The following is a 22874-nucleotide window of genomic DNA, read 5'->3' as shown; positions in this document are numbered from 1 at the left end:
GTATGGCAGGTGAAAAATTAGAAATGTCCACATCATCCCTGGTTGGCTGGTTTTAGCTGGTCATAGCTGGAAGGCAGGCTGGTTTTAGAGGGGTTTTGGCCACTTTTCCAGGCTGGTCAGGCTGGACTTAGCTGGTCAGGCTGGGAAACCAGGTAAAACCAGCTACATCCAGCTTAAACCAGCTAAGACCAGCCAACCAGCCTAGGCTGGTATTAGCTGTTTTTCAGCAGGGATAGACAATATTAGAAACCTAACTGCAACTTACTCTTACTTAAACTAAGCCTGAAGATGTACTGTGAAAATCTTTATTGTGTGATTTCTGTAGCTTTTCTAGCTAAAATGGCATTTCAAATGGTTAAATGTGTTTTTTATGTATTAATAGTCAGGACACTTGCATGCATCTTTCAGTATTTACTTTGCACATTTTTTTATTTGTACACAGGATTGTGCAGTAGGTTAAAGGTGAAGGGGTCATTTCGGGGAGGAACAATGATCAATTAAAGCTGCAAGCAGCGTTGACCGGGCCCTCGCCGTCTGGCAGTTGCCATCACGATAGCATCAGGAAAACGGTGCCCAGTTGGCACATGCATTCACAATAACCCTTTGGACTAACCCTAACTGTCTCTCCTCCTGTCTGACTCTTTCTCTTACCACCCATCCCACCTCCTTACACTCAGCCACTTACCACACAAACACACACATAGAGTGCAGAGCAGAGTGAGATCAGATTTGTTTTTTAATTTTCTTTCATTCGTGGAGTTTTGTATAATTATGAAATGAACTGTGTTTAATCAGAATGAATAGTTATTTGTATGAAAAAAGTTTCAAAGAGTTAGGATGCTGCACTTTAAATATATAATAAATCATTGAAAATTGAAAATGGAAAATAAAATTCTAGGCACGCTATCTGCCTCAAAAACACAGGAAACAAATATTTGAATGTATTTTGTATTTTTATTTATTTGCCATGGCAACAGCATTTGATGCATCAGGGACGCCTTTACAGACTCTCATCGGCCGTGTTTTTACATCATTCTGATGAAGTTTGAAGAAAATCGAGTACAAATATATTGTTCGTTGTTCGTTCGTGTGTTAGTTCATTAACCAATGTTAACAAAAGAGACCCTATTTTAAATAGTTACCATGTTTTATGATCTACATCCATTTTTAAATATTATTTTAATGATCTATAAGCATCTGTGAAATAATTATAAACAAATATATTAAAAATAAATACATATTAACTTAGTTGATGTATTTGTTTCTCATTCTAATTAAGTGAACTGAGCAGTATAGTGTCATACTTATAAGATTTTTTATTCTATCAGTGAGATTGTATATATGTATATAAATCATATAATTTTTCCTTAAAAGATTAAAAAAAGATTTTAATGCTCTTTAAGCACCTATACAAAATAATTATGTAAAAGTACACTGACAGTACAGTCTATATCAACTGATTCTATGGATTATTTTCATTCTTATACACTGAGAATGAGCTAAATAGCATTAGAGGTCAAACGATTCCTTATCTTATGAGGACCTCTAGTGTTCATCCCTGGTATTAGAGCTTTAATCTGACAAATTTATGTGACACTTTTAATGTTTTTGGGGCCTCTGAGCATGATAACATTTTGAAACTACACGTATTTCCTAAGAATTTCTTGTTCTTTATATGTAAAAAGTTTTGATGAGTTAGAATAATGCAATTTAAAGATATATGAAAATAACTCTTCATCTTTTTTATTGTTACTTTCATAAATCACCACATCAACACCGTTCAAGATGTCCCAAAGCCGTTCACAATTTAACATCTTCAGTATCTTGGCATCATGTTGACAAAGTTTGGTGTGAACTGTCTGATTCTGCTATGAGTGATATGAATTTATTCACAGCTATATTTAAAAACACAGGAAACAAATGTTAAAGTTTGACATGTTGCCATGGCAACAGCATTTGATGTATCAAGGACCCCTTCACAGATTCTCATCGGCCGTGTTTTGATATTATTCTGATGAAGTTTGAAGCAAATTGAGTAAAATTAAGAGGTTGATTTAAAAGCGTTTTGCAAGCAACACACTTCCTGCTGCCAGTTGGTGGCGCTATAACTTTGACTCATAATAGTAACATCTCTGTGATCGGTATCATACGACGAACAAACTGCTTAAGTTTGGTCAAAATCAGATAAAGTGTGTCAAAATTATTAGACATTTCCTGTTTCTCATTTCTCGCCATAATTTGTCGCCCTGCCAAGGCCAAACCGTTCGAGATACCAAAAATCCCCTGGCAATTTTGCATTCCCAATATCTTGAGATCATGCTGACCGAGTTTGGTGGCCATCGGTGGAAAGGTCTAGGAGGAGTATTTCAAATTCCACAGCTTGATTTTTCCAAAAATCCATATTTAAATAAAAATAGCTGACTTCCTGTTGGTCGTAGCTAATGGGTGTAAATTAGAAAGTTGTCCGGCTTGATGAGTCCAATATATGTACCGAGTTTGGTGACTGTAGGACAAAGTAACCCCCCAACTTTTGTCAAAAGGTGGCGCTATGGAGCGCCTGCTCCACGCCCATTTATGGGCTTTTATCAGTGTTTAACTGTCATTAATACAGATGTGTGTGTTGAGTTTCATGAAATTCTAAGCATTTTCAGTGGCTCAAAAACACAAAAAACTAAAGTTAAAGTTTGACACGTTGCTATGGCAACATGATAAAAGTTATGGATAACGCCCTTCACAGATTCTTATCGGTCGTGTTTTGACATTATTGGGATGAAGTTTGAAGCAAATTGAGTAAAATTAAGAGGCTGAGTTTAAAGCGTTTCAAAAACGTCACGCTTTCTGCTGCCAGTTGGTGGCGCTATAACTTTGACTCATAATAGTCCCATCTCTGTGATCGGCATCAGACGATGAACAAACTGCTGAAGTTTGGTCAAAATCAGACAAAGTATGTCAAAGTTATTAGGCACTTCCTGTTTCTCATTTCTCGCCATAAATTTGTCGCCCCGTCACGGTCAAACCGTTCGAGATATCAAAAATCCCCTGGCAATTTTGCGTCCCCAATGTCTTGAGATCATGCTGACCGAGTTTGGTGGCCATCGGTGGAAAGGCCTAGTAGGAGTATTTCAAATTCCATTGCATGCACTTTTTAGACATTCCTGAATAGCCGACTTCCTGTTTGGTGAAGCACGGACTATGAGTGTGAAATTTGTTCGGCCCGATGAGGTCTATATGTGTATGAATTTTGGTGACTGTAGGTCAACCGTTGTGCGCTCCAGAGCCCTTCAAAAGTCGCAATTTTTAACGCTGTGCCATGCCCCCCCCAGGTGACCCCCCCATGTCAAAGTCTGTCCGGCCCTGATGGCCGCAGGTTCCAATGTGTGTGCAAAGTTTCAAGAGTTTTCGTGTATGTTAAGGCCCCCGAAATCCCCCAAAACATTGAAAAAAAAATAATAATAATTAAAGCTGCAAGCAGCGATGACCGGGCCCTCGCCGTCTGCGCAGTCGCCATCCCGATAGCATCAGGAAAACGGTGCCCAGTTGGCACATGCATTCACAGTAACCCTTTGGACTAACACTAACTGTCTCTCCTCCTCTCTGACTCTTTCTCTTACCACCCATCCCCCCTCCTTACACTCAGCCACTTACCACACAAACACACACATAGAGTGCAGAGCAGAGTGAGATCAGATATGTTTTTTTATTTTCTTTCATTCGTGGAGTTTTGTATAATTATGAAATGAACTGTGTTTGATCAGAATGAATAGTTATTTGTATGAAAAAAGTTTCAAAGAGTTAGGATGCTGCACTTTAAATATATAATAAATCATTGAAAATTGAAAATGGAAAATGAAATTCTAAGCACGCTATCTGCCTTAAATATCACAGGAAACAAATATTTGAATGTATTTTTTATTTTTATTTATTTGCCATGGCAACAGCATTTGATGCATCAGGGCTTTTACATTATTCTGATGAAGTTTGAAGAAAATCGAGTACAAATATATTGTTCGTTGTTTGTTAGTTCATTAACCATTGTTAACAAAAGAGACCCTATTTTAAATAGTTACCATGTTTTATGGTCTACAAGCATTTTTAAATATTATTTTAATAATCTATAAGCATCTGTTAAATAATTATAAACAAATATATTAAAAATAAATACATATTAACTTAGTTGATTTTTTTTGGCCTTTTTGTATTTGTTTCTCATTCTAATTAAGTGAACTGAGCAGTATAGTGTCATACTTATAAGATTTTTTGTTCTATCAGTGAGATTGTATATATGTATATAAATCATATAATTTTTCCTTAAAAGATAAAAAAAAGATTTTAATGCTCTTTAAGCACCTATACAAAATAATTATGTAAAAGTACACTGACAGTACAGTACATATCAACTGATTCTATGGATTATTGTCATTCTTATACACTGACAATGAGCTAAATAGCATTAGAGGTCAAACGATTCTTTATCTTATGAGGACCTCTAGTGTTCATCCCTGGTATTAGAGCTTTAATCTGACAAATTTATATGACACTTTTAATGTTTTTGGGGCCTCTGAGCATGATAACATTTTGAAACTACACGTATTTCCTAAGAATTTCTTGTTCTTTATATGTAAAAAGTTTTGATGAGTTAGAATAATGCAATTTAAAGATATATGAAAATAACTTTCATAAAACTTTCATAAATCACCACATCAACACCGTTCAAGTTATCCCAAAGCCATTCACATTTTAACATCTTCAGTATCTTGGCATCATGTTGACAAAGTTTGGTGTGCACTGTCTGATTCTGCTATGAGTGATATGAATTTATTCACAGCTATATTTTTCCAAAAATCCACAATCAAATCAAAATAGCTGACTTCCTGTTGGTCTGGTGATCAAAAATGATTAGGCTGTAGTTAAGAACTGTTAGTTTTATGGACAGTTAGAATGTTTTGTATATGCAGACAAGGGCTTTATGATGGGCCTGATTTGAATTTAGAAAAATGTTTTATTTCTTAAACAGGTTTGAAGTTCTTAATAGATTTCACTGTTGCACATTTAGTCTTTTTATGTTTTTTACAGTAATGTGCATTTTACAGTTTCTTTACATGGTGTACATTGGATGCACATATTTATGACTTCTTGTTACAGTATTCATTTAAAATAAAAGTTGTTTAAAATAAACAACTGTGTGCACCCTATTATTAATGTAGATGTGTATTTCAGTAATAAACTTAAGTAGGGGAGTTTTAAGTTACCAGCATTTATATCAAAATATGGATCCCATGTCTGCAAAACTAACATTTTAAATGAAATATTGATAGCTAATCGATATCGAATCGAATTGAATCGAAACCATAAAAATAAGAATCGAATCGAATTGCCAAATTGGTCACAATACCCAGCCCTAATTCACATCCTAATGAATAAACAACCAAGAATTTAAATATTCCCTTCTATCTCCTCCTCTCTGACTCTCTCTTTCCACCCATCCCCCCTCCCCACTCTCACCCTAACACTCAAAAAACACACACCCACTTACCACGCACACACATAAGTGCAGAGCAGAGAGGGATCAGATTTGTTTTTTAATTTTCATTAATTCATAGATCTTTGTATAATTATGAAATGAACGGTGTCTGATCAGAATGACTAGTAGTCTGTATGAAAAAAGTTTCAAAGACTTTGGATGCTGCACTTTAAAGATATAATAAAATTACGGCTATCTTTTTTTACTCCGATTTCAATCAATCACCACATCAACGCCGTTCAAGATATCCTAAATCTGCTCGCAATTTAGCATCTTCAGAATGTTGGCATCATGTCAAAAAAGTTTGGTGTGAATTGGTTGGTTTTCCCGAGAGAAGTATATAAAATTCCACAGCCTGATTTTTCCAAATATCCACATTCAAATCAAAATAGCCGACTTCCTGTCGATCGTAGCTAATGGGTGTAAATTAGAAATGTTTCTGGCTTGATGAGATCAATATATGTACCGAGTTTGGTGACTGTAGGACAAACTAAACCCCCAACTTTTGTCAAAAGGTGGCGCTATGGAACGCCTGCTCCACGCCCATTTATGGGCTTTTATCAGTGTCTAAATATCATTAATACAGATGTGTGTGTGAAGTTTCATGAAATTCTGAGTATTTTAAGTGGCTCCAAAACACAAAAAGCTAAAGTTAAAGTTTGACAGGTTGCCATGGCAACATGATAAAAGTTATCGATAATGCAATTCACAGATTCTCATTGGCCATGTTTCAACATTATTGAGATGAAGTTTGAAGCAAATTGAGTAAAATTAAGAGGTTGATTTAAAAGCATTTAGAAAACATTGCGCTTTGTGCTGCCAGTTGGTGGCGCTATAACTTTGACTCCTAATAGTCACATCTCTGTGATCGGCATCATAAGATGAACAAACTGCTGAAGTTTGTTCAAAATCAGACAAAGTGTGTTAAAGTTATTAGACACTTCCTGTTTCTCATTTCTCGCCATAACTTTGTCGCCCCGCCACGGCCAAACCGTTCGAGATATCAAAAATCCCCTGGCAATTTTGCATCCCCAATGTCTTGAGGTCATGCTGACCGAGTTTGGTGGCAATCGGTGGAAAGGCTTAGGAGGAGTATTTCAAATTCCATTGCATGCGCTTTTTAGACATCCCTGAATAGCTGACTTCCTGTTGGGCGAAGCACTGACTTTGAGCATGAAAGTTGTTCGGCCCGATGAGGTCTATATGTGTATGAATTTTGATAAATGTAGGTCAACCGGTGTGTGCTCCAGAGTCCCTCAAAAGTAAAAATTTTTAACGCTGTGCCACGCCCCCCCCAGGTGACCCCCCCATGTCAAAGTTTGTCCGGCCCTGATGGCCGCAGGTTCCAATGTGTGTGCAAAGTTTCAAGAGTTTTCGTGTATGTTAAGGGCCCCGGAATGACCCAAAACATTGATGAAATAATAATAATAATTAAAGCTGCGAGCAGCGATGAACGGGCCCTCGCACCCGGGCTCACCGCCGACCGGTGGCTTCAGGAAAACAGCAAACGGTGGGCAGTATGCTTTTATTACAGTAAATGTAGGAGAAATATGTCAAAGTCACTTAAATGTGCCAAACTTGCCGCTGCCAGCTGGTGGCGCTATGCCTATAACTGATTATTGGCATGTAGATGTGTTCAGGCCAGCACTATTATCAAACATATGAAGTTTGGTGCAGATTGACCTTGGTATGTTTGAGTTAGTGAAATATATGAGATATCCTGCTGCCAACAGGTGGCGCTATGATAATATCTGAATATTGGTCTTTAGGTGTCTTCAGGCCAGGACTCTTACCAAACCTGTGAATTTTGTGGCAGATCAGACATTTTCAGGCTAAGTTATAACCACTTCTATGTCTATGCAGAAACATCAAACTTTGTCAGGCCACCACAGACATGCCCTTTAATGAAAACTCAAGATCTTCACAATTTAACATCTCTAAGGCTTCAAGATCAGACTGACCAAATATAATGTTGATTTAACTAAATGCAATCAATGCAAGGACTTCAGATAAATGCCAACTGTGAACCAGTATGCTACAAATGATGATAAGAACATGATTCATGATGATAGCAAAATGTTATTATTGCTTCCTTTACATCCACCACTTCTGCTTAAATGTCATTGTTACCTATCTGTACAATTTTTGTGTGGATATTGCTTTGCTGGTGACTCCTGTTATAAGACATCACTCTTAAGTGCTACATAACTAAGAATCAATAAGGAAGACGGTGCCCAGTTGGCACATGCATTCACAGTAACCCTCTGCTAGTTTGGATTTTAAGTTTACAGAATTGAAAGGGTTACACTTTAAAATCAACACACAGACACATACACACAAAATATAAAATGTTGCCATGCAGTTTCATTTGTTAAAATTAACTATATTAGTTAACATGACCAATAAATAAATAGCATTTATTAATGTTAATTAATATTAAGCTAAAAAAAGTATTCATATAAAGTTTATGTACTGTGAATTAACATGAACATGAACACAGTTCATGTGGGTGTACAGCAATACACAATAAAGTGCTCTATAAACTCTTCATTCTTTCAAAATATCTTTAAAAATCAAGTTGAGTATTTTAACGGGGTGATATATATATATTTATAACTGATCTTAAAATTATGGTTTTCAGATGTTTTGAAGAGATAACAGTAACGTTTGTTTTGTTGTCAAAGTTTGTCATAATTTTTTATTATTATTATTTTATATTCAATAAATAACACTATGTAAATATTGTCTATCAATGAAGATAAATTGATCATGCTAAAAAGTTGTATTTTTTTAAATCTTTTGCTATGTGACTGAATAGGACAAGTTCATGGTACAGTTAAGTAAAAAATAAATAAAAAACAACAACTGCAAAATACGAACAATGAAAGACTAAGTGACCCTTTATATTTTCTCAAAATATCAGACTCTCAAAGATCAGACATATTTATGTAATTAAAATACATATGTGCATTTTTTGTTCAAAGATGGTCTGTAGGATGGCTCTCTACTCTGTCACCCTCTCTGCCTCTCACCCCTCCCCCCTGCAATAATGAGCTTCTCTGTGCCTGACTGAACGCACATACATACTGTAGAGACATTCACCAGAGTGACAGCAGGTTTCTGAGTTCTTTTTTAAATTTTCTTTAATTCATAGAAGCTTGTATACATTTTTTATTTGCAGAACTTGCTCAGAATGATTAGATCTCTGTGTGAAAAAAGTTTTAAAGAGTTTGGATGCTGCACTTTAAAGATATAAAAAATTAGGGTTATGTTTTTTACTATATCTTTAAAAAATCACCACGTCAACACCGTTCGAGATATCCAAAATCCGCTCGCAATTTAACATCTTCAGAATCTTCTCTTCATGTTAAAAAAGTTTGGTGTGAACAGCTGGTTGTTCTTAGGAGTAGTGTGAATTTGTTTACTACCTGATTTTTCAAAAAATCCACCTTCAAATCAAAATAGCCGGCTTTCTGTTGGTCTTAGCTAATGAGTTTGATTTAGAAAGTTGTCCAGATTGATGAGAACAATATAAGTACAGAGTTTGGTGACTGTAGGAAAAACTAACCCCCCAACTTTTGTCAAAAGATGGCGCTATAGAGTGCCTGCTCCACGCCCATTTATGACCTTTTGCCAGTGTCTAACTATCATTAATATTGATGTGTGTGTTGAGTTTCATGAAATTCTAAGCATGTTATCTGCCTCGAAAAGACAGGAATGTAATTTTAAAGTTTGACACGTTGCCATGGCAACAGCATTTGATTTATCATCGACCCCTTTACATATTCTTATCGGCCATGTTTTGACATGATTTTGATGAGGTTTAAAGAAAATCGAGTAAAATTAAGAGGCTGATTTCAAAGCATTTTGAAAATGACACGTTTCCTGCTGCCAGTTGGTGGCGCTATAACTTTGACTCATAATAGTCACATTTATGGAATCGGCATCATACAAGGAACAAACTGGTGAAGTTTCTTCAGAATCAGGCAATGTGTGCAACAGTTATTAGACACTTCCTGTTTCTCATTTCTCGCCATAACTTTGTCGCCTTGCCACGGCCAAACCGTTCGAGATATCAAAAATCTCCTCGCAATTTAGCGTCCCCAATGCCTTGAGATCATGCTGACCGAGTTTGGTGACAATCCCATGGAATTCCTGGGAGGAGTACGTTAAATTCCAGAGCATGCGCTTTTTAAACAGCCCTAAATATCTCACTTCCTGTTGCGTGGAGCCCATGACATAGAGTACAAAAGTTGTTCAGCTCGATGAGTTCTATATGTGTACCGAGTTTCATATGAGTACGTGCAAGTATGTGTGCGCAGTACATCAAGTTTTCAAACTGTGTTCCAGGGGGCGCTGTAGAGGCCCTGAACCACGCCCGGGTCCCAGCCTCTGTGGCGTCCGGACGACGGCAGATTCCAACGTGTGTGCAAATTTCCAAGAGTTTTTGAGTATGTTAAGGCCCCCAAAAGTGCCCCAACGGTTGAAAAAAAATAAAAATAAAAATAAAAAAAAAAACAAATAAGAATCCTTAGAAGAACAATAGGGCCTTCGCCCTTTTGGGCTCGGGCCCTAATAATCCTTAGAAAAACAATAGGGCCTTCGCCCATTCTGGGCTCGGGCCCTAATAATAATAATAATAATAATCCTTAGAAAAACAATAGGGCCTTCGCCCTTTTGGGCTCGGGCCCTAACAAGTGCTTCAGTTTCGGGTCATACCTATAGCGTTCAAGCAGCAACTCTTTATCTCTTTGCTCCTTCTCCTTCTGCATTTATTTCTCTTTTTTTGGCCCTCTCTTCTGGCCAGATGATCAAAGCGTGACACTTTTCTTGTTCTCTGTGGCTCTTCCTGGACATCCACGTGGTGCTGGCTCTCATTCTTGGGACCTTCAGGAGAGATTGCACAGAACAGCTCTATCTTGGGCTCATCCATCTCCTTTTCTGAGAGGCTTCATCCAAATGGCCTTGTGTGGATCTGGAGTCTTCCATTTCATTGGGGTCATCTTTATCTTCCTCAAATCCCTGGACCTCCACCATTTCACTCTCCTACACTTCCTCCAGTGTATCACTGTCACTCTCCACCCAAGCAGCCATTCTTGGATTTATTTCAGCCTCCAGTAGTCGGGGGTGTTCAGACTTGAGTAGGTCACAGACCTGGATGGTCTTCCCTGTGTACTCCACATACTCATTCTCCTCATCCTCTATGTCATTGAGCATAAGTTGTGGAGGCGACTTAAACTGGGAAAAAGTAGACAGCTGAGGCTTCAAAAGGCAGGGAGGACACACTTTAGTTGAAGAAGGTTGCAGAGCAACAACTTCATCAGATGCAGGAGTGGAGCTTGGAGGAACCATCAGTCGTTTGGGAGGACTCACTTGGGAGCATCAGAGAGAAAACTGTCCATCAAGTGCTAGAGTGGGACGTGGAAGAACTAATTCAATGTCTTACTTGCAGGTTCTTTTCTTGCAGTTGTGAAATTTACAAGCAAGTTCTGAGTGAAAATTGTTTCTACATCAATTTGCTTTCAGTGCAAGCTCAGGTACCTGGCGGCGTGTCTTCCTGCACTTTCTGTTTTTGGCAGTGAAGTCGAAGGCCTCACTCTCACCCGTCTTTGTCAACAGTGCCTCTGGAAGTTACTCAAGTGCCAGCGTAAGCAAAACTATCAAAAAGTTGTCTAAATATGCCTCTAAACTGGCATTGTAAACACAGAATGCTGCAAAGTAATACTTTTGAGTTATTAAACTTTTAATGACTTTTTAAATTTAGTTTTATTTAAAAAAATAAATAAAAAAATTACATAGTAGATGTTAGTTAGACTGGTCTTGGTTGGTTTTAGAGGGGCTGAAGACCAGCTTAAACAATTGTGAAATTATTATATTAATTATTAAAGAAATTAAGAAATTAATTATTAACCATAGGCGATGCTGTCTGTGCTGTAGACAGCATTCAAATGAAGTTTATCATGAATAAATGTTACATAGTAGACATTAAATAAAATAGGCCTACAAAAAATAATTTGTTATACATACCGCAGTCTTGTAAGTCCATTAACTCATTGTCTTATTATTATTATTGCCTATAATAGGTTATATTTATTTATACCCCCCCCCCATCTTCATTTCGATCTCTATTATTATTATGTAAATAATTAGACTCATGGCTGACTGTGTTTACTAAGACTGAATTTATGGCAAGAAAATCTGAACTTCATCATAAACTACAGATCAACTATCAAAACAAAGCCATGCCCTTGTGTGATGATTCAGCAAAACATTTAATAAGGCTGTAATTTAATTTCATCTTCTTTGCTATTGTCATCAAATACTGAATTGCCTGAGTTTGATTGGGACTATGGTCTCTAAATATGGAGAACAGCCCAATACCGCCTTGAATACCCTTGGAAAAAAAAAAAAACTATTCACACCAGAACTTACAAATGTTTGGTTTCCTCGTTGGACTTTTAATACATTGCGGTGACACAGAGGGGTCTATAGAATGTAACCTGGTTCAAGAATAATGCAACACCTAATTCCTGAAAGGCCCTCGGTCCAAGTGTGCTCTGAAAGATCTATACCTATATCTTCAAATGTTGTGTAGGAGGAACCCTTGAGTTATTAAAATATTCATCAAATCTAGAAACAAGACCCTTTAAATTGAGATCAGATGTCATACAAATATAAAGATGTTTAGCGGATTGGTAAGTTTGAAAATGAGTATATCACTTTTAACATAATTCTATACCTGTAGATACCTGAAGAAACGAGAAGGGGTTAATACAAGTAATCATTGTGTTTTCTAAACCTCATCACCAGAATGAGTTTGCAAATGATGTTTGAGGTCGCTTTGATATGTGAAACTCTCCTCACACTGAAGACACTTGTAAGGTCTCTCTCCTGTGTGTGTTCTCATGTGAACCTTTAGGTTTCCTTTAATCGTGCAACTCTTTCCACACTGAGGGCAGGTGAAGGGCTTTTCTCCAGTGTGAACTCTCATGTGGTTCTCAAGGTTTGCTTTGTATGTAAAACTCTTTCCACAGTGATTGCACATTAAAGGCTTTTCTCCGATGTGAATTTTAACATGATCCTCAAGGTGATTCATGTCTGTGAAACTCCTTTCACACTGATGACATTTAAAACTGTTCTCTCTTGAATGAAGCCTCATGTGATTATTAAGGTTAACATTATTTCTGAAACACTTTCCACACTGATTGCATGTGAACGGTTTCTCTCCAGTGTGACTTCTAATGTGAATCTTAAGATTTCCTTTAATGGCGAATCTCTTTCCACACTGAGGACAGGAGTAAGGTTTCGCTCCGGTGTGAATTCTCATGTGGACATTAAGGGTTTTTCTGTGTATGAAACTCTTCCCACACTGATCACATTCATGCGGTCTCTTTCCAGAGTGAGTTTTCATGTGGACGTTAAGGTTTTTTTTCTGTGTAAAACTCTTTGCACACTGAGTGCATATGAAAGGCTTCTTTTCAACGTGAGTTTTCATGTGGATTTTAAGGCTTTCTTTACGATTGAAAATTTCTCCACACAGTTGGCAGGTGAAAGAGCTCTCTCCAATATGAGTTACCAAGTGAGGATTGAGGTTTGTAGTTTGTGTTTTTTGAGGGTTTTTTGGTGAGGAATTCTCTTCAGTCAGAAAGCAACCAATTGGTTTATCTTCGATATTGAAATCATGATATTTCTCATTCTTATCTTTCTCTTCTGTTTCATTCAGTTCTTGACTCTCCTCTTTCAGTGCCATCAGGTCTGAAAGGTAAGAAGAAAAAAGAGCCGTAAGAGGAAATCAGTGAAAAATCTTTTAGCTTTAAATCGGTTTAAACAATCAGGATAAGCGTAAGTAATTACCATTTTGAATAGCCGCTATACCCACAATCTCTGTGCACTGTGTAAACAATGAGTGTCGTATTCATGCGACAGATCACTTCCGGCGTTTGCGTAAACTACACCAGAGCGCTACACGTGTAACATGCCTGATGCTAAACTCGATGTGGCTGTGTATCAAAGGTAAAAAATTATATAAATCCTGTTCAGTTTCTCACAAAAACCGATCGTTTCGTGTCTTAGGACATCAATGTATCGTCACAAGCCGCAGGGTGTAATTTTGATTTGTCTGTGCATGTTTTTGTTTACTTTTAAAGGTTTGGTGTCCATCTACTGCCATTATATGGCTGACAGTCTGCACCGGTTTTCGTTAAAAATCTTTGTTTATGTTCTGCTGAAGAAACAAAGTCACCTACATACAGCCCTGGGGGTAAGCAGATAAACATCAAATTTTCATTTTTGGGTGAACTATCCCTTTAATCACATATTGATATAATATATTTATATTGTCATAATTTCACAACAAACATTAGAAGGGAACAAACAGGAACTTATACTTATAAAGGATAATAAACACAACAGGTGCGAGAAATCAAACAATCAAACTGAACAAGAACAAAAAGTGACCAAATATGAAAAAACAGGAACTGAAAATGAACAACATTGACAGTATAGGTTTCGCTTTAATGCTGCATTCCCAGCCTGGTCTCATTGTTTATAAAACATACATTTTTCAATGTTTTGACTGATGCTAAAACATGCAATTTTCACTTATTACACTGTTTAAAGCAGTTTTTAATAAATTACTAATTTAGTTATTAGATTTTTTATTTCATTGATAAATTATTTACATTTTTAGACCCCATAGCCTAACCCCAAACATAGCCATTTTATAATGAATATAAAAATATGTACAGTATAAAAAAAACACGACAGACAAGTGCAATCACAATAACTTTTTTTTTTTTGCAAAAAATTTCCAAGCTGTACCAAATATTTTAATTGACAATGCATTGCAGTCGCAGTCTTCTCTGACACAATAGTTTTGTATGAGGTGCAGAGTTAAATGTAAGGGTTTTTTTCTGTCTTCTGTGGTCCTGGACAATTTAATCAAATGAGTGAGTTCAGCTTTGAGAATGAAAACCAACCTGTTTGTTCCTCAGTATCTTCATGTTTGACTTCAATCCTCATGTCTTCACTCTCCTCTTTAATAAACGCCATCTTTCAAATCGTCACGTGTCACGTGGATCTCAGCTGCTTCTTCAGGAGTTTTTCTGTCTTTGGACACTTTGTCCTGTTTAAGATTAGATTAATTAACAGAAAAAAACAAAACAAACTGCATTTTTAAATGCAGAAACAATCACTGGGTGTGTCTCAATCAGCTTAGTTCAGTTGTCAGCACAGAAACCCTAGCATTCAAATTAATAAAATAACTCAAATTATATAGCCTGAAATGCTACCGTTTGTATTAGTATGTACTGTTATGTAGGCTACATTAATACATTCACGTTCATAAAAACATTTGCTATTGATTTATAAAAGTTGTCATCACAGGTGTTGCATGCTCGTTGTTTTGAGCAGCAGGAGTCGTCAGTGAGCTCTGATTCGAGTGATTCAAAACAGTGAATCATTTTGCGATGCGATTGATTCAGTTTCTGAGTGAATGAAACTAAACGTTTCTGTTACTCCTGTGCACATGCTGTTTACACGCACAAAATAAACTTCATTAATATCACTGAATAAGTCTTCGCAGTGTTACATTGGTTAAAATTCTGTACACATTCATATATAAATCTCTAAATGAGTTTTATTTATTTAAACACCATAAATGAATAAAAGCACACACCTTCCTTCGGGATGCACTTTTTTCCAGGGGTTTCAGTACAGCGTAATCAATACCGCGTCACCAGGCAGGCGTGGCCTATTTTAGAATTTGCATAGGTCACCGATCATGCGCAGTAAGGGAAAAGCCATTTGCTTCAGATACCTCCACTATTACAGGGGTTTCGTGCCCTTTATATTTATATACAGTATCTTGAAATACCTGTCCACGATCGCAGGGGTTTCGTGCACTTCATATTCTTATTCATATTCATATTCATATTCATATACAGTGTATTGAAATACCTGTCCACGATCGCAGGGGTTTCGTGCACTTCATATTCATATACAGTGTATTGAAATACCTGGCCACGATCGCAGGGGTTTCGTGCCCTTCATATTTATATTCATATACAATATCTTGAAATACCTGGCCACGATCGCAGGGGTTTCGTGCCAGATATGTATATTCATAATGAAATACCTGGCCACTATCGCAGGGGTTTCGTGCCCTTCATATTTATATTCATATACAATACAGTATTTTGAAATACCTGTCCACAATCGCAGAGGTTTCGTGCCCTTCATATTTATATTCATATACAATACAGTATTTTGAAATAACTGGCCACAATCGCAGGGGTTTCGTGCCCTTCATATTTATATTCATATACAATACAGTATTTTGAAATAACTGGCCACAATCGCAGGGGTTTCGTGCCCTTCATATTTATATTCATATACAATACAGTATTTAGAAATAACTGGCCACAATCGCAGAGGTTTCGTGCCCTTCATATTTATATTCATATACAATACAGTATTTTGAAATAACTGGCCACAATCGCAGGGGTTTCGTGCCCTTCATATATTCATATACAGTATATACAGTATTTTGAAATACCTGTCCACAGTCGCAGGGGTTTCGTGCCCTTCATAATTATATTCATATACATATACAGTGTCTTGAAATACCTGGCCACGATACCGTTGTAAAACATTTATTTTCATAAATAGACGCTACACGTTTTACATTTCTATAACGGCTGTTTATTTGTTTTCGAAAATCGTTTAATTGTAAGATTTTAAAACATAAAAATAACCTGTATGACTGTGTTGTCCTTCATTATCCATCAGTGCTGATCCTAGGTTTTGAAATGCCCGCGCAAAAAAACTTCCTTACTGCGCATGATCGGTGACCTCTCTTAATATTTTTTTTTTTTTTTAGAAAGGGGCGTTTTCCCAACGCCCCCAGGGACGCCCATTTTACGTCGTGGTAATGAAACCCCTGGAATTTAGTGAGTCCCCCTTCCTTCAGCAGAAACACAGATGCAGGAGTGCGGCGCAGCCTTATGACGTCACATCGCCAGACCAAAATAAAAGTCTTGAAGCGTTTCTCCCTTGCTGAGAAAAAAAACCCTATAGCAGGGTATTCATAATATTTCAAAAAATATAAAACAACTTTAATCTGATGAACTAATGCAATTTTATTGGTAAAGTTTTGCATTTTAATGAACTTATTACAATAAAAACAAACAATCTGCAAGTGTTCAATGTACAATACAGTTTAGGGTTACCACTTTTAATACAAAAAAATAAGGGACGCATACTGCAGTGCCACATCCCTTGGGGACCAAGACCACAGTGATCCCAGGCCCAATGGCATGGCAGTGGTGGTCTTTTATTGAAATCTGTGTAAACAGATGCAGTCAGTCTTTCTTTTTTTCTTTTTTTTTTTACAACTCAACAGACTTCTCTAATGATCATATGAATGAACTTAATTTAAAAGGGTGGTATTGATAACAGATTTCGGCTAAAATATTTGTCATTATTTGCAGTAACACCCATCCAAACATGGAAACAGCACATAGGCCTACATAAACTAGCTACAAACATTAGCTAGTAAAGTTTTAATATAGCCTATTTCTAATTTTAAAATATGGAACGTTGCAATTTACCTGTTTATTATCTTTACATAATAAATTAATGCTTATGTGTCTGACTTATCCTTAACAAGCAAATCATAATATTACATTGGAATGTAATCCATGTACATTGTATTTACAGAATTTTAACAAATTACAATTTGTGACCCAGTGTGTGAAAACCAGGCCAAATCTAATTCTGAGATAAAGTTTGATTTTAGCCATTCATTTCACTGGGATTTCAGTTGTTGACATGGTTTTACATATATGTGACCCTGGACCACAAAACCAGTCTTAAGTCGATGGGTTATATTTGTAGTAATAACCAAAAATACATTGAATGGGTCTAAATTATTTTTATTTATTTTTTATTTTATGCCAAAAATCATTAGGAAATTAAGTAAAGATCATGTTCCATGAAGATTTTTGTAAAATTCCTACTGTAAACATATCAAAATGTAATTTTTGATTGGTAATATGCATTGTTAAGAACTTAATTATGACAACTTTAAAGGTGATTTTCTCAGTATTTTGATTTTTTGCACCCTCAGATTCCAGATTTTCAAACAGATGTATCTCGAACAAATATTGTCCTATCCTAACAAACCATACATCAATAGAAAGCTTATTGAGCTTCTATATAGTGCATACATAATAGTTTTGTAAAATTTTACCTTATGACTGGTTTTGTGGTCCAGGGTCAAATATTTTTATTATTTTCACAGACTGTTCTTTATTTCATGGAGAAAACAGTAATTACAAAAAAAAAAAAAAAATACTCCAGCTAGGTTTTGACAGTCTGGTGTACATTTTTAACATTATTTAGCAATTAACCTAAATATTGTTGATAATAATTATACTGTCATTGCAATGTCTGCTTCGGGAGAGACTTGGAGTACAAAGAACTGTCTGACTGTGCTTTGATTTTTGTTAGCTCTGTCATTGCGGAAATTATGCTCAATGGAGGCATTTTGTCACACGACATTTTTTATAATTTAGTCTCTGCTAACACTTGGCAGACTCTGCTTAAAAGACCCGTCATTTTCACTGGACAGTCAAAAAGACCAATCAAACTATCGATGACATCAAGTATTACCCAATCAATAGTAGGAAAGGAGGCATCTTCATAAAATGCTTGTGGGATGATTTGCATTAGACAATAAAAAAATGTATTCTCAAATACGGGACGATTCCGTATTTTAAGGGACGGATGGCAACCCTAAACAGTTCAATGCCAGACACACTAGTCAAGCTGTGAGGAATAATAAAACCATTCAGTTGCAATGTCCGTGACCTAATGAGAGATATGAAACTGGTCCTTATTTTTCAAGTTTTTCAAGATTGGGCTGTAGCTGACTTACAGACAAAGAAAAGATATTTTGTAGGTGAGAGTCAGTTAGTTTGCTTCTGAGTTTACTCTTGTTCAAGTTCATCAGACTGAAAGTCTGCTCGCAGAGGTAGGATCTGCCAAACAGAGACAGCATCACTTGTGCCTGCTTGCACATCTTTGGGTACCTGTTTGCTGGGGCACATTTGTAGAAGTCTGTCAAAGGAAGAGATGTGAACTTGTGTTTCAGTTCTGAATCACACTGAAGACCAATTAGTTCCATCTGAAGATCAGCTCTGACTGCATCCACACTGATGGTGAAGGGTTGAGCAGTGGATAAGGTTGCTGAGAACAGCATCATATTCATGGACCTTCTCTTTCACCATGCCTACCTCTCCAAGACAGGGAAAATGGGCTTAATTTCCTGCATGTGGGTTGAGAAACAGAAAGAACAGTGTGAGATTGGAAGTGAAACGAGCAAAGCAGGCATGTAAAACAGAGGAAGAAAAAAATAGAATAAATAACTGAAAAAAGGAGGAAATTATTACTTCATGACAATTTTTAAGCAAATTAGATCAGCTTGAAGTACAACAAAAACACAAATGCTGATATGACTGATTATAAATACAAACTCCACATATAATTCTAAATATAATTACTAATAATATAATTATAATTGCACATAAAATTCCCTGAATATTATAGCTGTAAATGTTACGGTTACCTGCTGAGAGATGTCTTTTGAGCAGCAGTAGTTTTTGTTTAAAGGCTCTGACGTGATCAAAAAGCTGGGTGATAATCTGGTCCTTTCCCTGGAGCTGAACAATCAAAACACTGGGCATCTCTGTTACATACACAAGGAAAGCCAGGTCAGAGAGCCATTTCTTATCAGTGGGCACTTGAATATTACCAGAGCCGTAAGTAGCCCAATTCTGCAAAGATACAGTGGATTTGGCAACACTTCTGCAGCACTCTATCATAAAGAGTAACAACGGAAGACATAAAGTATGCGATTATTTATTTAATAATAATCTGATCTGCTGTGGAAGCCAGTTGAATTTGCACATGCAATATGAAAAATAAAAGACAAGAATGTGACAAAAGACAGTTTTGCTTGTATATAGAGTTGTAACTGTAATACTTGTAAGCTCTGACACATCACATTTCCTCTACCTTTTGCAACTGATAACATTGAGTAGTGTGTAAAATCTTTTAGGTGACTGTTCACACTGTGGTCACATTGCAAAACATCTGTATCGGATTTAGCACCACATATGGAAGTGGCAGATATCTTAACTGAAAAGATCAGATTCCATACGGTTTGTGTTGTTCACACTGTCATGACAAAAACAGATCTGAGTCACATGAGCAAAAAAAAAAAAATTAAATAAAAAAACAGGATTTGGCCCACATTAGCCTGCAGTGTAAACATAGCCTAATGACCCTACTGGAACCAGTTCATTATACGTCAAGATCTGGGCCAGAGAGAAAAATAATTATAGCAAGTGGAAGCACATTTTCAATCCATTACACAAGCACTGAACATGTCCATCTCTGGCTCAGCACCAATCAAAGCACAAAAGCATATTTGAATTTAGCAGGGTTAAATTCAGTTCATTTTTTAATCAGTTAATCACATGACAAACTGTAGTCTAATCACTTTGGTGTGATTGTACATGTTAAAGAGCTACTCAATGTCCATCAAAACTCTGATCAGGCTTTTCTCCAGTGTGAATACTGATGTGTCTTTTAAGGTTAGTTTTTTTCAGTGAAACTCTTTCCACATTCATGACAGGTTTCACTCCAGTATGAGTTTTCATGTGGACATCAAAGTCACGTTTAAGTATAAAACTCCTTAGACATCAACATGTGAAATGATTTTCTCCAGTGTGAATGTTCATGTGTTTTTTAAGGTTTGATTTTCGATTGAATCTCTTTCCACATTGTTGACAGGTGAAAGATTTCTCTCCAGTATGAGTTTTTATGTGGACATCAAGGTCATGTTTAAGTATAAAACTCCTTAGACACTGAGAACACATAAAAAGGTTTTTCTCCAGTGTGGATGTTCATGTGTTTTTTAAGGTTTGATTTTCGATTGAAGCTCCTTCCACATAGTTTGCAGGTGTAAGGCTTTTCTCCAGTGTGAATCTTCATGTGTGTTTGAAGGCTTCTTTTTTCCGTAAATCTCTTTCCACATTGTTGACAAGTGAAGGGTTTCTCTCCATAATGAGTTTTCATGTGGACATCAAGGTCATGTTGAAGTTTAAAACTCTGTGGACATTGAGAACACATGAAAAAATGTTCTCTACTGTGAATGTTCATGTGTTTTTTAAGGTTTGATTTTCGATTGAAGCTCTTTCCACATAGTTTGCAGGTGTAAGGCTTTTCACCAGTGTGAATGATCATGTGAACATTAAGGCTTCCTCTTTCAGTAAATCTCTTTCCACACTGTTGGCAGACAGACAAGGGTCTCTTTCCAGTGTGAACTCTCATATGGTAATTAAGGTTTCCTTTTCGAATGAAACTCTTTCCACACTGTTGACAGCTGTAAGGTCTTTCTCCAGAGTGAATTCTCATGTGGACTTTAAGGTTATCCTTTCTGTTGTAAGTATTTCCACACTGTTGGCAGGTAAAAACACCTTTTGCCGTCTTTTGTGCTTTTGCTTCCGTATCTGAGCAACTATATGATTTTTTTCCAGACATGAAATCATGTTTCTCATGCTGGAGATCATCCTCCTTTTCATTGAGTTCTTGACTCTCCTCTTTCAGTGTCATCAGGTCTAATGCAAAAAAAAAAAAAAAAAAAAAGGACAAATCTACGGTGCCCGCCAGGGGACACCTTCGGTTCACTTATGTTTGTCGTGGCCACGACATATAAACTCGTGGGAACATGATATTATGTCGTGGCCACGAGATCATTTTGTCGAGGTAACGACATCCTTATGTCGTGGCCACAAGATGTGATGATGAGGGAACGAGATCCATTTCTCGTGGCCACGACTTATTATGTTGAGGAAACAACATGCATTTCTCGTGGGCACGAGTTTTAATGCATAAACAAACCTGCGTGACCATAGTAACCCAGGATTAGCCTATCAGAGATAGGTTTATTAATATTTTATTTTTAATTAAGAAATTATTATATTAATTGTTACAGAAATTAATACAATATTAAATTATTATATTAACAATGGGCGATGCTGTATATGCGAATGCTGATCTGTCTGTGCGCGATGTAGACATGTATGCATCCCACAGTCTTATTATCTCCTCTTTCCGTAATATTTGTAGGCTATTATTAGTTTATATTCGTTATTTTCCCCTTCATTTCGATCTCTTTACTTATACGTTCTGAATGTAGGTTCTATACCTGGGATTTTTACTGGAATGCAGTTCAAAGGCTGAATTGAACATATATTGTATTTTATTTAGTCTAATTAATAGACAAATATATTTTATTTAGTCTAATTAAAAGACAAATATAGTGTTTCAGTGAGAGTAAATTATTCACGTAGTTTCATCTGGAAATCATTTATCGACACACCGTAAAATAGGCCTACATGACATTTCTATTAACTGATCGTCTTTTTTCCGTATTATTATTATCGTCATCATTATTATAATTATTATTATTATTGTATATATTTTTATTTTCATTTATATTCGTTTCACTACGTGAATGATTCATTCGTCAGTGAACAGTATAGTATTATATAGTCTAGTATCTTAGACGAAACAAAATAAAAATATGTTCAATTCAACCTTTAAACTACATTCCAGTCAAAATCAGTCATGTCAAGCATTTACAGTAGCCTATCATTTCCATATACGTTAAGTAAAGAGATGAAAATGAAGGGGGAAAACGAATATAAACGAAAATAGATAAATATATAGGCCTACAATAATGGGCTAATTATAATAATTAATAATAATAGAAATTATTAAAAATAAAAATAAAATAAAATAGGCCTATTTTACGGTGTGACGATAAATGATTTCCAAATGAAACTACGTGAATAATTCACTCTTCACTGAAACACTATATTTGTCTATTAATTAGACTAAATAAAATACAATATATGTTAAATTCAGCCTTTGAACTGAAAAAATCCCAGTCATAGAACCTACATTCAGAACGTTAAGGAGATCGAAATGAAGGGGGAAATAACGAATATAAACGAATAATAAAAATATCACGGAAAGAGGAGGATCAGTTAATGGACAAGACTGTGGGATAAAATGTTTCCTGTAGGGCTATTTTATTTGATGTACTTTATGTAATATTTATTCATGATAAACTTTTGAATATACTGTCTACATCGCGCACAGACAGCATCAGCATTCGCATATACAGCATCGCCCATTGTTAATATAATAATTTAATATTGTATTAATTTCTGTAACAATTAATATAATAATTTCTTAATTAAAAACAAAATATTAATAAACC

At 36.2% G+C, this 22874-nt stretch overlaps 1 protein-coding gene across 1 annotated transcript; it reads right to left on the bottom strand.

Annotated features, from left to right (window-relative positions):
- Nucleotides 1-11796: 11796 nt before the first annotated feature.
- LOC141346221 (uncharacterized) lies at nucleotides 11797-14641 on the bottom strand. Its single transcript, XM_073851124.1, has 2 exons — nucleotides 14500-14641; nucleotides 11797-13276 (listed from the first exon to the last, which is right to left on the bottom strand). Exons 1-2 carry the CDS (start codon nucleotides 14570-14572, stop codon nucleotides 12315-12317), a joined length of 1035 nt encoding a protein of 344 aa, XP_073707225.1. The 5' UTR covers nucleotides 14573-14641; the 3' UTR covers nucleotides 11797-12314.
- Nucleotides 14642-22874: the final 8233 nt, after the last annotated feature.

The sequence above is a fragment of the Garra rufa genome, chromosome 11 (assembly GCF_049309525.1).
Source record: "Garra rufa chromosome 11, GarRuf1.0, whole genome shotgun sequence".
NCBI lineage: Eukaryota > Metazoa > Chordata > Actinopteri > Cypriniformes > Cyprinidae > Garra > Garra rufa.
The sequence above is the reverse complement of the archived record's forward strand: the minus strand, read 5'-3'. Positions and strand labels throughout refer to the sequence as shown.

Bases quoted from the DNA above. Each gene is read 5' to 3' on its own strand.
- LOC141346221 (XM_073851124.1), bottom strand. From the start codon at position 14,572: ATGGCGTTTATTAAAGAGGAGAGTGAAGACATGAGGATTGAAGTCAAA. The intron at 13,277-14,499 runs GTTGGTTTTCAT...CTTACCTTTCAG, and splicing joins AGATACTGAGGAACAAACAG to ACCTGATGGCACTGAAAGAG.